At 36.7% G+C, this 15634-nt stretch overlaps 1 protein-coding gene, 1 long non-coding RNA gene and 1 pseudogene across 2 annotated transcripts; 2 read left to right on the top strand and 1 right to left on the bottom strand.

The window, feature by feature from the left end:
• The first annotated feature begins 1058 nt into the window (after positions 1-1058).
• Positions 1059-4582, top strand: LOC114729841 (trihelix transcription factor GT-2). Its single transcript, XM_028916882.1, has 2 exons — positions 1059-1511; positions 2341-4582. Exons 1-2 carry the CDS (start codon positions 1189-1191, stop codon positions 4004-4006), a joined length of 1989 nt encoding a protein of 662 aa, XP_028772715.1. The 5' UTR covers positions 1059-1188; the 3' UTR covers positions 4007-4582.
• A 7695-nt stretch (positions 4583-12277) lies between these two features.
• On the top strand, positions 12278-12767 carry LOC114729871 (uncharacterized). The gene is made up of 2 exons (XR_003738787.1): positions 12278-12438; positions 12713-12767. It is a non-coding gene; the product is annotated as an uncharacterized LOC114729871 (long non-coding RNA).
• Positions 12768-13007: 240 nt separating this feature from the next.
• On the bottom strand, positions 13008-15634 carry LOC114729861 (trihelix transcription factor GT-2-like; annotated as a pseudogene).

The raw sequence follows: 15634 nt of genomic DNA, 5'->3' as shown, positions 1-15634 counted from the left end.
GGGTTGCGAAAAGTGACAGTGTCACGGTCAGGGTAGGACCCAAAGAGGCCACACCTGCACATGTATGTAGAGTACAACAGTTGCACCCATCAAGTTGAAAATTGCAAGCCACTTTTTTTTTTTTTTTTAAAGAAAGAAATTTTAATCAGTAAAACTTTATTATACTAGGAGTATTCTGGTAATTTCACAAGAAATAAAATAAGACACCAGAGAGACAAACCCAGATCAGGAGCCCGTGGATGCAAATAAAATATATCCTGATTTAGCTTCAATGATTAAAGGGCAATGCTGGAACCATGTTAGGGCCACTTCCGTCATTTCCTCGCCCCCCAACCGCCGCTGATATCCAAACCCCTCAAGCAACCTTTTCAAATTAATTTAAATACCAAAATTTTTTAAGCAAAAAAAATATACACACACTCTCTAACTTTTTTCAGAGATTTATTTACATTATTATCACATTTTAACGACTTCTTCATTAAATAAAAAAAATTATACTTTTGTTTAATGTTTTCTCATTTAATTACGGCGTTCGATATGATTTATATTGCATTTTTAATTTTGAAGGAATTAAAAATTGAGGGAAAAAGAAAGGCTGACCTACATGGGCCGGCTTTTAACTAAATATAGCTGGACAGACAAAAACCAACTTATTATCAGGATCGTCTGTTTGTGCAGGTGTTAAAAAATCTCTGTGGTTATTCAATAATTTTTTGAGAAAATTTTTTTTTAATTAATTCAATTATTGGTACCCGAGAAAATAATTAATAAATGAATAAATATCTGTATTATATCTTTCTGTGCCACTTTTTATTATTACAGTGAGAAAACCCAGGTTAATTGAACTAAAAGACTGAAGATTCCACGGAACGGGAAAAAAATATTTATTACAATGTCGAAATATAATAACAATAAAAAAAAAAAGTGTTCTTGAGATTGACAAGCAGATCCCACCAAAATAAATAAATAAATTGCGGGCTCTATCATAATAAAAACCATCCAAGAAATTCACCACCACCCTTTCTTTCTCCTCTTTGCTTCCTCGCTTTCTCTCTGTTTATCGCGGATTTATGATTTTAATTTTTTCCTCCTCGCGACTCTACTGAACGCACAGATATACTGTAATTTGCTGCTTCCGCTGCTGTCTTGTGAAATATAGAGGGGAAGAATTAAGAGAATAAGAGTCCTATGCTGGGGGACTCAACTGCGTTGGAAGGTGGGGGCGCTAGCTCTGGAGATGATGCTGCGGCCGCCACCGCTGCTGCTGCAGCATCTGCTGGAGGAGCTGCAGAAGCCCATGACGGCGGTGAGTCAGCAATTGTGGCGGCGGCTGGCGGTGGTGGGGGAGCTGGATCGAATTCAGGCGAAGAGGGTGGTGGTGGGGACAGAAGCTTCGGCGGTAACCGGTGGCCCCGCCAGGAGACTCTGGCGCTCTTGAAGATACGCTCCGACATGGACGTCGCGTTTCGAGATGCCAGCGTTAAGGGTCCCTTGTGGGATGAGGTTTCCAGGTAAAAAGAAAAAGAAAAATTCTTTTGTTCAGTTTCATACGGCGGACGGTGGTTTCTGATAATTGAAGGCGAATCCCAGCCGAAGGAATTCACTTCATTGGTTTGAGATCTGAGAAAGAAAAAAATCGCAGCTGTTTTTATCTTTTCTTTTCCCCAGTGTCTTCTTCTTCAATTTCCTTTTTCTCTCTCTATCAGCTTCAAGTCTTTTACATCACCTTTTGCATTTTTCCCTCTTTCAATCCCCCCCTTTTCTTGCACACACTTTCTGCTTTGAGATTTCGGGAAAGAAGAACACATCATTCATGATCTGGGTTTGATTTAATTTTGCCTTTCTGGCATTCACTTGGATTCATGTTAAATTTTCCAAGTAAGTGATTACCGACCGGAATTGAATTCTCTCCCAAGACGGATTTTAGTCCCCTTTTCTTTCAGTTTCCTACAGTGTTACGGAATATCGATTATCCAACCTCGCAATCAACTGGTTCATATGTTTTCCATGGGAAACATTTCTGCTGCATCAATTCATCATGGGTAGTTATATTAGATTTACATATATATACCTATTCTTCTCTTTCCTATCTTCCCTTTCATTTCACGATATTCTTTGGTACTTGAATTAATTCTCTCCCCCACCACACCCTCCCTTTTCAATATTTTAGTCTTCCAACTTGTGCTTCCAATGTCCGTTATTCTCACTCAATTTGTTTTTACATCTGAATTTCACGAGATAAGATAAACCCAGCAGAAGCTTTTTCTGTTTGTCTTTATTATTTTTCATTTTTATTTCTTTTTTTGTGTTTCTGTTTGGGAAATTTTGCTTATATACCAGGAAGTTAGCAGAGCTGGGATACCACAGAAGCGCCAAGAAGTGCAAGGAGAAATTCGAGAACGTTTACAAGTACCACAAGCGAACCAAGGAAGGCCGAACCGGAAAACCATACGGCAAAACGTACCGTTTCTTCGATCAGTTAGAAGCTCTCGATCAGCACCATCATCATCAAAACCATCCTCATAATAATACTAATTCTTTATTGATTCAATCCTCTTCTTCTAATGCCGCTCCTCTACCTGCACCACCAGTCTCCGTCATCCCCACCACCCAACCTCCTCCTTCAGTGATGGTGGCGCCACAAGTAGCACCGCCTTATCCTCCTCCTCCTCATGTTAATGCTTCTACTACTATTCCATCAATGAACACTTCTTCAATCCCTCCATTGTACCCACCCCCACCGGCATCGACGACGACGACCACAGCAAACCCTACTTTTATACCCTCGTTCGCCAGCATACCGACGGATCTCTTGTCCAATTCTAGTTCGTCTTCGACGTCGTCTGATGAGACGATAGAGGCTCGGCGGAAGCGGAAGAGGAAGTGGAAGGACTTCTTCGAGAGGCTGATGAAGGAGGTGATAGAGAAGCAGGAGGAGTTGCAGAAGAGGTTTCTGGAAGCCATAGAGAAACGCGAGCACGAGAGAATGGTTCGGGAGGAGTCCTGGAGAATGCAGGAGATGGCCAGGATCAATAAGGAGAGAGAAATATTGGCGCAGGAAAGATCCATTGCGGCCGCAAAAGACGCTGCTGTTATGGCCTTCTTGCAGAAGATCGCTGAACAGCAGAATCCCGGTCAACCGGCACCGACAACAAATAACATTAGCATTCCCAATCCTCCGTCGCAGCCTACGGCAACTCCCGCACCAGCACCAGCACCAGCGCCTGTAATTGCACCGCCGCCGCCGCAGCCACTCCAACCTGTGACGGTGCAACAATCAACTTCGGTTCTTTCTACTCCACCGCCGGCTCCGCCTCCATCAGCGCAACAAGGTATAACGAGCATGGAAATTGTAATGAAAACTGACAACGGGGATAACAGTAATTTGACGATGCCATCCTCGGCCACGCCGGGTACCTCATCGTCGAGGTGGCCGAAAGTGGAGGTAGAGACGCTGATAAAACTGCGGTCAAACCTGGACGCTAAGTACCAGGAGAATGGGCCGAAAGGGCCGTTGTGGGAGGAAATCTCTGCCGCAATGAGGAAACTGGGGTACAACCGTAGCTCCAAGAGGTGCAAAGAGAAGTGGGAGAACATCAACAAGTACTTCAAGAAAGTGAAGGAGAGCAACAAGAGAAGACCAGAAGATTCCAAGACGTGTCCTTACTTTCACCAGCTGGATGCTCTATACAGGGAAAAGAAGTTCAAGTTGCAGTCAGCTCCGCCGCCGCCGCCGGATAACATGTCTACGCCGCTCATGGTGCGCCCAGAGCAGCAGTGGCCGCCGCAACCGCAGACGCAGACGCAGCCGCAGCTGCAAGATACACGGCCGTCGGGGCCCCAGGTGATGATGGGAAGCGCGGGAAATGATGCAATGGAAGAAGAAGATGAGGAGGAAGACAAGGATAGAGAGGAAGAAGATGATGACGACGACGATGATGGAGGAAGTGGTACCTACGAGATAGTGGCAAGCACGCCAGCTACTTCAGTGGGTGCTTCTGAGTGAGTGAGAGAGAGAAAGAGAAGAAAGGGCCAAAAGGAAGGTGAACCAATCAAGCAGAGTGAGGTGGGTCAGAGAGATTGCAAAGGTTGTCGGAGGTGGAGTGCGGCGGCGGATACGGCGACGACGCGACGGCGGTGGGTTTGCAGCTGATGTCGAATGGACGGAGGTACGGGAGAATGACACATGGGCATAGAGGTGGGGAAGAGCGATTGGCACTTTGGTGGTCTCGTAGCTTATAGTCAATGATGATCTACATGTTTTGTTTTTACAAATTTATTTATTTTTTTTGGGGAGAAATAAATAATATGAGGGAAGAGCGAAAATTTCAAGATTTTCAGTTTTCACAATAATGAATAAGGGGAATACTTTTTTTTTTTAAACCTTATAGTAATATGTTGGTGTAAATGGGGGCGATTGTCATTTTTGGTCCTTTATTTTAATTTTTCCTAAAACTTTTCTCATGTTCAAATGCTTTAGTGATCTTTTCTAAAATTTATTTGTTTTAACGATTTAGATTAGGCATAATTTGTTTGTATATACATTTCATTATATTATTTTCAAATGAAATTTTAATATGCATATGAAAGAACCAGTACGAGCTAATTACAACATGTACATCACTTAACAAGTTTGATCTGACCGAAATAATTGCGAGAAACTTCAATTATTTTCTCAGAATTTTCATATTCCGTAATAAAATTAAAAATTGTTAAAAAGGGAAACACCTTAAAAATCAGTGGTAGATAGGAAGGCGTCCATAAAGTTTTAAATTGAACTGTTTTTATCATAAAAATATTTGTCATAATGATGTGCATGAGGATGGAGTTCAATTTTAAATTATTATAAAAATGCATAATGTTTCCGATCTTGAAATTTTATTTTGCACATGAAATTGAAACGAACCCAATGATCATGTGGTAGGGCCACGGTTTAATTAAAGAAAAATCACAAAAAAAGGCTTTAAAAATTTAAAAATTACATAAAAGGACTTGTACGTTTATAAAAATTGTTGTCATTTACTGATTAGTTCTTGTCGAAACTATTACTAATGTTGTAATGAGTCACCATTTGCAATTTTTCAATTTTTAAGATCCTTTTTGTTATGATTTTTCCTAATTAAACCTCATGTACAGAAGGGGTTTTTCATTTTATAATCGGCAAATAATTAATAAGGCTGGGGAAGGGCATTACTACAATTATTAATATTAATGTGGAGAATTTTTCTGACGGAAAAAACTATGGCGTGATGAATTATGAAACGGAAAATAAATATTAAGAGGAAAATGAAAATATAGTTAAAAATATAATTAATAATTTCAATTTTTTTTGTTTGTTTGTTTTTTTATAATATATTATATGGCGAAAGGAGAAGACAAGGTGGGGAGGCGGAAGGGCGGAGGTTGAAGGAAAACGGCAACAGCCCACGCGGAGGGTGGGGCCCACGGGAAGGAATCTTGTGAGTTGGGCGTAACCTTAGTGAAAGGAACCTGACTAGCATGCACTTCCTCCCTCTCCCTCTCTCTCTCTCTCTCTCTGTGTACTGGCTCTGGCTGAACCCTCTTCCTCATCATCGCTGCATAATCCAGCCTCTCCTGTGTTTCAATATCTATGTTTATTTCCTTTTATATATACTATTTCCCATCCTTCACTTTCATGAGCTCTTCATTAATATATCATTCATCACCACGTACGTACGCGTATTCCATACTATTTGTAAGACATCAACATTATGTATCATCACTAGCTAGCCGTTTTTACTGGGTACTAATTAATTCTTGTGATAATAAAGACTCTGCAGTGAGCATTCAGAATGTTCATCCTTGTAATATGATTTGGATGGTTTAGATTTTTAAAACTTTTAATGATATATAAGTTTATGTTTTCTAATTTGATGGGTGTATGAATCACGCTCTTATTTATCAAGGTTTATATTTCTCCAGTCATAAATATAAGACTCATTTTATAGTATAAATTACACTATAAAATAAGTCGTATATTTGGAATCGGAGGAGAAGAAGTAGTATTTATCCCAACAATCAAATCAAGTGGATGCCCTGCCCTTCAAAATGCCATCCATTTTTTGGGGGGGGGTCTAGTTGACCATTCAACATGCATGTGGTGAATTGTTCAAATTTAGGATTTTCAATTTGGATTTTAGAGTTTGAAATTTGAGGGTTGGGGCTTTGACTTTTGTGTTTACAGTAAGATTATTTAAAACATTTAATTAGAACCAATTAACAATATATATATGTGTGCGCGCGCGGGCGCTCCAATTTGTGGACATGACTTCGTGTAAGAGAAAAGAAAAATTCTTCAATACTCATATAGTGAGAGAGTGAGCATATGTATAATACCACTGGTTCTAATTTGTTTATATAATTTAGTCATTGTAGATAAAGGAGACAATAACTTACTTATATATATGACAAAATCAAGTTGGAAGAGTTCAAAAATAATTGAGATGCATCGTCCATACTTCACATATAGTTTGTGAATGATATGACTTGCTATATTATACTACCTCCGGTCCTAATTATAAGAGCCAGTTAATTAATTTGAGGAGATTAAGAAAGTAAGTTGAGTTAGTTATTTGTCCTAAATAGGTGTTGTCTTTCCTAAAATATCCTTGCTAATCAAGTGTATTGATTAGAACTATCATTGTTAGAAGGGTTACTTTGGAAAAAAAAATGTATAAATATGAGAGACAAAGTAAATTGGGGTCTTATATTTAAGACCAAAATAAAAGTCAAACAGGGTCTTATATTAAGGACCGGAGGTAGTATATATTACATTGAGATTTATATCAATTATAATATTGATTTTCTCCAACAGGTTGTCTGTAGGACCGTATAAGAAAAAGCGGGTTTATTCTTATTCTAGTTATAGTGCTGAATTTAGTTAAAAAAATTAATCCACGTGTTTGGTCCATAATTTAAACATGTAGTGATGATTCCTTATTCCCTTTTTAATCTTCCAAAGCCACCGATCTCCCATATGGTGCGAGATCAATCTAAAAGAAGATTGGTCAGATCAATCAACTAATGTAACACTTTTTTCAAATATTAATCTATATTCGTCTCACTATCATATATATGGTGTAAATCTATTGGAGAACCCAAAAAAAAAGTGTTAATAAATAAGTGTTGTTATTCCTAAAATATCCTTGCTAATTAAGTATATTAGCTAAAACTATTATTATTAGAAGGATTATCTTGAAAAAAAATGCATAAATATAAAAGAGAAAATGGATTGGGTCTTATAATTAGGACTAAATAAAAAGTCAAATTGGGTCTTATAATAAGGACCGGAAGAGTATTATGTATTAATCATCTCTTTATTGTTGAGTAGTGTGGTTTCACAATCACATGGTCATCGTGTTTTCAATTTTTTACTCCTTTTTTTCTGCCACAATATGTTAAAACACTGATAGAGCGTGAAAATTGCAGCACTAAGAAAACATAAATGAGAGGAATGGAAAAAAAAGAAGAAGAGAGAGACCAATATATAATAGTTTTGAATGCCGCAAAATATGACCGTTTAATTAATTCATTAGTTAACTATTACTCTTTTAAATCGTGGATGTCCTACTAGTTGTCCTACTTTTTTCTATAGATCTCTGGCTTGTAGCATGCCTTAATTGACAATTAGGGATCATTAATCTTGACATTGTTGATCTTTTTTAGTTAAACCAATTTAGCTTCTTTAATTTTTGATAGACATGAATATGTATCACCCTGTTTTTTAACACACAAATTAAGATATATGGTTAATGTGATTATTTTTTAAATCCACACTTTTCATCAACTCTCTCTATATTTATCTATGTCTTGCTCCCTAATGGTATGATCGAAAAAAATATAGTGATTAACGTTATCTTGAAATTTTAAAATAATAAAAAAACATTTTTTTTTTTCAAAAGCGATAGTGTGGGGGAAAAAATTACTGCTCCTATTTTTTACTATGCTGTTTTGGCTCTTGGATTTTGTGTTAGCTCCTCTCTCTCTCACATTCATATAATGAGAAATTGTACACTACGGTACATATTTTCATGACAATGACCCTAATCTAAGGTCAAACCCATCCATTATAATTTCCAAATAACTAAGACCTACATTTGGGTGCAGCTATACAAACATTTTCTCTCCTCAAGAGCTTCTCCAGGGAAAATTTTAATGGTTCCAAGAAAATGGGTTAAGCATCAACTTTAGAAGAAAGTCAAAATCAACCCTTGGCATGTTGTCCACTAGAGATTCTTGAGGAATTTTTAGTCGTTGGGAAAGGGATCTTTGCTGTTTGATTTAATTTCCAACAGCAAATTTAGATTAACTTATCTATTGTTATATTAGGATTATTTTGTCATGCACTTAGAGTTAAACTATCAATTTTTTTATATTAAGATGTAGCTAATCATACGCTAATTTATATTTACATAATATACTATTATACGAAGCTTTGACCAAAGTTTAATAAATATGCATGCGCGTGATGCTTGTGAGTTTGACACAAATACATTTTATATATAAATAAAACAAATTGAACGAGACTGAGGATAGCAGCATCATTCCCAAAATCAGATGCTCTTTTTGAGACTTGAGGAATTTAAATAATGCCTAAAGATCTCTTTCAAGAAATAAGGACATAAAGTTGTAATGCACAATTTTTTTTTGAAAAAAAAAATTTATCCATGAATGCGCAAAATTAAAAGTTGTTAATGAATTTTCCTAAATTCTTAAACTGTGTCAATAACCCTTTCTTTTTTTGTAATGATTAATTCTTAAGTTGTGAGCTATAAACAGATCATTAATATCTCCTTCAATTTGGGATCACATGCAAATAGTTATTAAAATTCAAAAGAATATGTAGTTCTGCAATTCAACTTGTTAAGTAATAACATGGCGTCAGATTGGAAATATATATAAATTTGTGTTATATATTTTTTTATCAAAAAGTCTGACAACAAATATTTAATATATATCTATATATATTAAAGCTCATCTTTGTTTAAGATAGATGTGGTCCAGTGTAGCTATGATGAACAGCAAGGGACCATATATGCATATTCTGAAGGCTACTGTTTAGCTTCTGTTGAATATGATATTCACATTTAAACACTGAAATAAAAAGGCAGTGACGTCTCTGTCATTAGCTTTAGCAAATATGTTTAATTAATCACTAAGTAATCTCTTAAAAGGTCACCACAAGATCATGGTTTGTCTATTAATGGCGTGTGATTTCAAAGCTTTGATCGGAGGAATGTGATGATCTGGAAGGGATAGGGCAACAAAATTGGTCAAGACTTGGTGATCCTCGAAATGGGTTTGTTGTTGTTATTATTATTATTAGATGAAATAAATATAATTAAGGGTGGATCATGCTAATTAAAGTACGCTGTCTTAGTTGAAAATGACGCGTGTGCTAATTTTTGTTTTTAAGATTTTATAATGATGAGATTTGATGGTAAAGCAATAGGTTAGTGGCTTAATCCAACTTTGTTGCAATCATTAATTTATTTGGATTTAGTTGCAACATCGAGGTTGATTAAGGTTGATTAGTATTTGCCATATCTAATACGGGAACAGTTCTCTGCTACGGAACTCCTTTTATGTGAAGCAGAAGAAGAAACATTTGAAATTAAACCTAAAATCTCACCATAAAAAAGAAGTAAAAGAATAAATAAAAAGAGAAGGAGGAGTAATTAATAAATTAAAAAAGATTGAATCAAACACAACCCATCCTTTTTCTAAAAAAGGAAGGTTTCCCATGTATTGGGCCTTCAAACGGGTTGGTAAAGAGTCGGCCCATCTTTCATATATGAAGGAGTTGATCTGTTTGAGTGAGTATTTACATTCAAAGTCTTATTTAGTGCAGCCAGTGGCCTAATAATTTAATAACATGTAAACTTTTTTATAAGTGAGAGATCGTGGGTTTAATTTCTTTCATAATCTTAAATTATTAGTGCGCACTCCCTTAAATTAAAAAATAATATCTTTTAGTACATTTTTCTTTTAATTAAAGAGAGTTCACGTATTTACATGAATAAGTCTAATTAAGATAACTTGTATTGTTTATTATATCTAAATAGTATGATATCTAACTATATATATATATATAAGGGAATTTTTATTTATATAGTGATGATCCTAATGTACAGGCATATGCTCAAATGGGGATAGCGCACTGACAATAGTGCTGGATTGGTAAATTTGAACAGATTATAATTATCTCTCGAAGAATAATCATCTGTATACACACATTCTTTGTATCGGCTCATTCTTCCTTGTTTGTCAGGTCATTAAAATCTTCAACTTGCAAAACAAGTGATTAATAATGATATTGATGTTTATGAGAAAAAGAAGAAGAAGTCAACACACAAACAAATACAAAAATAGTAAGAGATTTGGAGTAATATGAATGATATAACATAGAAGATTCCTGGTCTTGGGTCATGGAAAGTTGAGGGAAAAAATTAAAGAGGCACATATATATATATATATATATTTTCATGTGTGTGTGTGTGTCACTAACCCAAATTTAATACATAAAACATTATTCATTCCTTTTCATGGTTTTCTCTAATCTCATGTGGCTGCTGCCATCCCTCTTCGTACTCCTTGTCTCATAATAACTAAGCCACAATTGCTACTAATATGTATACTTTGTACATCAATATTTTCAAACAATTACAGAATAACTAATTAAAAAAAAGAAGGAGAAGAAAAATTATAGGGTCAGTGCCTTGTAACCTAAATGATACTAAACGCCTTCTTTAATTTTTTTTTAAATTATGAAATTGTGAGTTTAAAAGCTGCGAAACGAGGAAAGATGGATGGAGTGAGATGAAGAGGGGAGGGGAGGTATCTTTGGGGAGAAGACAAGAAGTAGTTGCAGTTGAGGTCTGCTTTGCTGGCCCATGTGCCCTCTTCCTTTCTCTTTTATCTCTTATTCCCGCCGCAATCTGACCCTTCCCCCCACTTTCTCATCTCTTTTGTGTATTGTCAGCTTCTTACAACTTGAGTTATCTTTTTTTTTAAATATGATTATCTTTATCTGATATGGTTAACTTCAAGTATTATCGGATCAACTGGGGTCACTTTTTTTTTTTGCATTGAGTTATTCTTCCATTTAGATATCAGACGTGTTTTAGCAACTTCTCTGTTTCAGTGTATATGTAAGGTATTTTATGTATTTTATTTAAAATATCCATACAGGGATTTTAAAATTAGTAAAGTACTTACTTCTTTTAATTAATTAATATGCTCAATCCTTGAAATGGAGAGAGTATTGAGTGGAAATAAAATGAAAAATTTATTATTTTTCTGAGTTACATATAGAACTTCAATAAGCATATTAATTATCCACAAGCCCCAACCAATTATAAATTATTAAATTTGACATGTAAATATTGAGTTTTTTTTTAACCGGTATGTAAATATTAAAAAAAAACTCCTCAAGTTTCAATATAAGACCTATTTAAGTAATTTAATTAAATTAAGAAAGTTAGATAAGTTAGTTATTATGAAAAATATGACATGTTTTTTTTTCTAAAACACCATAATTATCTTTCTTAATATCTTTCATCCCTCACTTACTTGATTATGGTTGAACAAGTATTCATAGGGGTAATTTAGTAAAAATTAATAAATATGAGAAATAAATATTATATTTAAGATTAAAATTAACTTAACAATTATATCCTATATTAAAGACCGAAGGAGTAGTTTGGCCCTTTTTTATGTCACATTTTCTCCTCATTCTAAAAGATTAATTCAACTATACATAAAAAGGGATAAAAAGATCTAAACGCTTCCCTCCCACGCACCCGCAACATGAGCGTAATATGCCGCCGCCAGAAGCCCTTGCTTTCCAGACGGGGCATCGTAAGAATCAAAGGATTTGAATTATTTTTGCCCGTTATTTTTTTTTTCCCCTTTTGGTTTCGCTTTTAACTTAGAAGAAGGTGGATTAAAATTTTTAATAATTTTTATCTTTTTTTATATTGATGATTTGTTATGAGTTATGACCATGCTTGAGGGTGACACTTCACAATCCCCAAAAACAAAAAAGGGATCAAGTACAACGGATAGGAGATCCAACTTTCATTTATTATATTGTTTTGAGATCTGTAATAAATACTATCTCCGGTCATAATTATAAGATCGCTTTCATAGGCTATAAACGAAGTCTTCTAAAACCCGGAGGCTGTATTATTTTATTTTGCCGAATAATTTTTTACCAAAATAGAATGCTACAGATAAAGAACTCAACTTATCCCCACTCTTATTCAAAACCATATATCAAGATAATACTAACAATTAATTTCTTGATTGATTGTTGGAAATGTTTAATCTTAATCCTTAAAAAGGGACTTCTTGAAATCTAACTCAGCTCGCATCACATCAAGCTTTTTGATATTTGCATACTATCAATCTACAATGGTACTCCTCCGGTCCTTTATATAGGACCCAATTGTTGAGTTAGTTTTGGTCCTAAATATAAGACCCATTTCTCATATTTATCAATTTTCTCTAAATTACCCTTATAGATACTCCCTCAATCATAATTAAGTAGAAGAGGAAGAGGAGGTATTAAGAAAGATGATTATGGTATTTTAGGAAAAATGTGCCACATTTCTTATAATTAACTAACTTACCTAACTTCCTTAATCTAATCAAATTAGTTAAATGGGTCTTATATTAAGGACCGGAGGAGTACTTTTTATTTTTTAAAATTCGACTTGATCGCGCTATCATTCACTTTCAAAGATTAAAAAAATTACATGATTCTCACAATTTAAAGGCTAAAATTGTTAGTGTAATAATAATAAAGAAATAAAATCAAAAGGCTTATCCTCCTCCAATCAGAAACTTGCCTTATCTTGTCGGCTCATTCAACACTGTCCACTGAAGGAAGTTTATTATTTGTCGCTGCAACCTCATAACGTCCTTCTTCTTGATGATCATCTTCCATAACTTCATCCTCCACAACATCGTCGTCTTCTTCCATGTCCTCCTCCTCTTCTCCCTCTCTTTCTTTCGCTTCGTACTGAAACATATTCGCAATATTATCCCTCTCACCACCACCTTCCTCCTCCTCCGCATGTGGCGGAGGCGGCCTCCATTGCTGCTCCGGCTGCACCATCAACGGCTCCATGGTCATTTCGTGATTCGGATTGCCGGCACCGAAGACGATACTGTTGTGGCTTTTGCTCTTCTCTCTGTAAAGAGCCTCGAGCTCATGAAAATAAGGACAAGTTTTGCTATCCTCACGCCTTTGTTTGTTACTCTCCTTCACTTTCTTGAAGTACTTGTTGATGTTCTCCCACTTCTCTTTGCATCTCTTGGCGCTCCTATTGTACCCTAGCCTCTGCATTCCAGCTGATATGTCCTCCCATAATGGTCCTTTCGGTCCATTCTCTTGGTACCTTGGGTCCATGCTCGTCCTTAGCCTTATCAATGCGTGAACTTCCGCCTTTGGCCACCTTGAAGAAGAATTAGAAACACTCACCGGACTATTATGGCCGTTGTTTATATTCGTTTTCTGGATTTCAAACTTGTTGTCAATAGGCAGCAATTGCAGTTGTTCTCGAGGTTCTACTGCTTGCATTACAGGTTGAGGTGGAGCCGGAGGAGGAGGCGGTGGCGGTGCCGGATTTTGCTGGCCACCGGCTAACTTCTGGAGAAAAGCAATGACGGCGGCGTCCTTGGCGGCTGCGGTGGATCTTTCTTGGACTAGAATGTCATGCTCTCTATTGATCCTGGCCATCTCTTGAGCTCTCCAAGCTTCTATCTGTGCTTCTCTTTCACGCTCTCTCTTCTCAATGGCTTCTAGAAACCTCTTCTGCATCTCCTCCTGCTTTGCCAACACCTGCCTCGTCAGCCTGCGGAAGTAGTCCTTCATCCTTCTCTTCTTTCTGTACTTCTCTTCCATGTCCTCATCAGAAGCAGTTGACGATGAGGTCGAGGTGGTCGTGACAGAAGAGAAAATGCTCTTGTTTGACAAATTCTTAGGGTTGGTGATGGTGGCGGCAGCAACATTCGTCGGCGCCGGTGGCGGAGGAACAACAGTAGGGTTTACGGTGGATGGAATAGCAGTGACGTAAGAGATAGCTGTGGTAGGATCATTATTAATATTGCTAGGCCACATTTGGAAAGAAGGTTGCGGTTGTGGCGGAGGAGGTTTTGGAGGAGTGTGGTGAGAGACAGTGAATTTATTTTCAAGGGCTTGTAATTGATCGAAGAATTTGTAGGTTTTGCCCTCTGGTTTACCACTTCTGCTTTCTTTGGTTCTCTTGTGGTACTTGTACACGTTCTCGAACTTCTCCTTGCACTTCTTTGCGCTTCGATTATATCCAAGTTCTGCCATTTTCCTATGTATATACGTACAAAGTGATATACATAAAAAAGTATATAACAGGAAAAAAAAAAACGCTTTCCATTATTAGAAAAAATTACTGCTTTCGTTCAAATAGGGAAAAACTAAATCTAAAGCGAGCATTTACTGGTTTCTCTCAGGATGCTGATATTAAATAAAAAATATATTGTGTTGGTTTCATACCTAAAAGGGTACTCATTAATGAACAAGGGGTTACAATCCAAGAAGGAAGACAATACATACAGAAAACTTTCACAAAGCTTGAGTAATTAAGTAAGCTCGGACAAGATTCTCATATATTATGCAGAATGATTCATTAATCTATATCGCGAAATCTACTCTTCTTTAGCTCATCAATAGAAAGGCAGAATGATGACTCCGTTTGATTCTTACCAAATCTCAAGCAGAAAATTAAGATGAAGCAATCATATTGGCGGCCGAGAAACAAGATCCAGTGCTGAGAGAAATTAAATTTCATCTTCCATGCATATGCATACACTCCTCCGGTCCTAAATGTAAGACCTTTATACTCTCTAGTATAAGGGTCTTACATTTAGGACCGGAGGAGTATTATGTAAGAAAGAGTGGAATTTTTCGCCCAGAAAAATAAGATTGGAAATGAGTTTGAAAACCATTAGATTTGGAAATCGTAATCATGGAGATAGATCACGCAAGAACTTGAAGGATGAGCAGTTTCATTTCAGTTTACTACTTGCCTGCTCAAAATTATAAAAGAGGGAGCAGACAGAGAGGTATCAAACATGGAATAATGATTTACAATTCAACTTAATTATTTATATATATACCTTGAAACTTGTTCCCAAAGTGGACCTTTAAGACTGGAATCCCGAAACGCAGCGTCCATATCTGACCTTATCTTCAATAGAGCAGAAGTTTCTTGGCGAGGCCACCGGTTGCCTCCTCCTCCTCCTCCTCCTCCACCGCCGCCACTTCTCTTCTGATCAACATCATCACCTGAATTCGCTGCATCCATTCCGACAATATTATCCATCATCTCGACTTCTGCACCACCATCAGAGGCCGTTGCTTCTGGTGGCGCCGCAGCCGCCGTCACGGTGGCCATCATGGGCTCGCCGGATGGGGTCTCTAACACACTTGGATCTCCCAGCTGCATACAGAGATGAGGGAGAGAGAAAGAGAGAGGGAGTTTTGGGTAAGCAATTACAGCTGATCGATGAGAAAAGAATAATCAGAAAACAAGGTGAATACTCCTCACAGGGATTTTATTTATGCCTATGG

The sequence above is a fragment of the Neltuma alba genome, unplaced genomic scaffold (genome assembly GCF_004799145.2).
Source record: "Neltuma alba isolate B1F8T4 unplaced genomic scaffold, ASM479914v2 tig00002487_pilon, whole genome shotgun sequence".
Lineage (NCBI taxonomy): Eukaryota > Viridiplantae > Streptophyta > Magnoliopsida > Fabales > Fabaceae > Neltuma > Neltuma alba.
This window is presented reverse-complemented; position numbering and strand designations above follow the sequence as displayed.

Excerpts from the sequence above, each read along its gene's own strand:
- LOC114729841 (XM_028916882.1), top strand. The coding sequence starts at position 1,189 with ATGCTGGGGGACTCAACTGCGTTGGAAGGTGGGGGCGCTAGCTCTGGA. Across the intron at positions 1,512-2,340 it reads TTGTGGGATGAGGTTTCCAG|GAAGTTAGCAGAGCTGGGAT; the intron begins GTAAAAAGAAAA and ends CTTATATACCAG.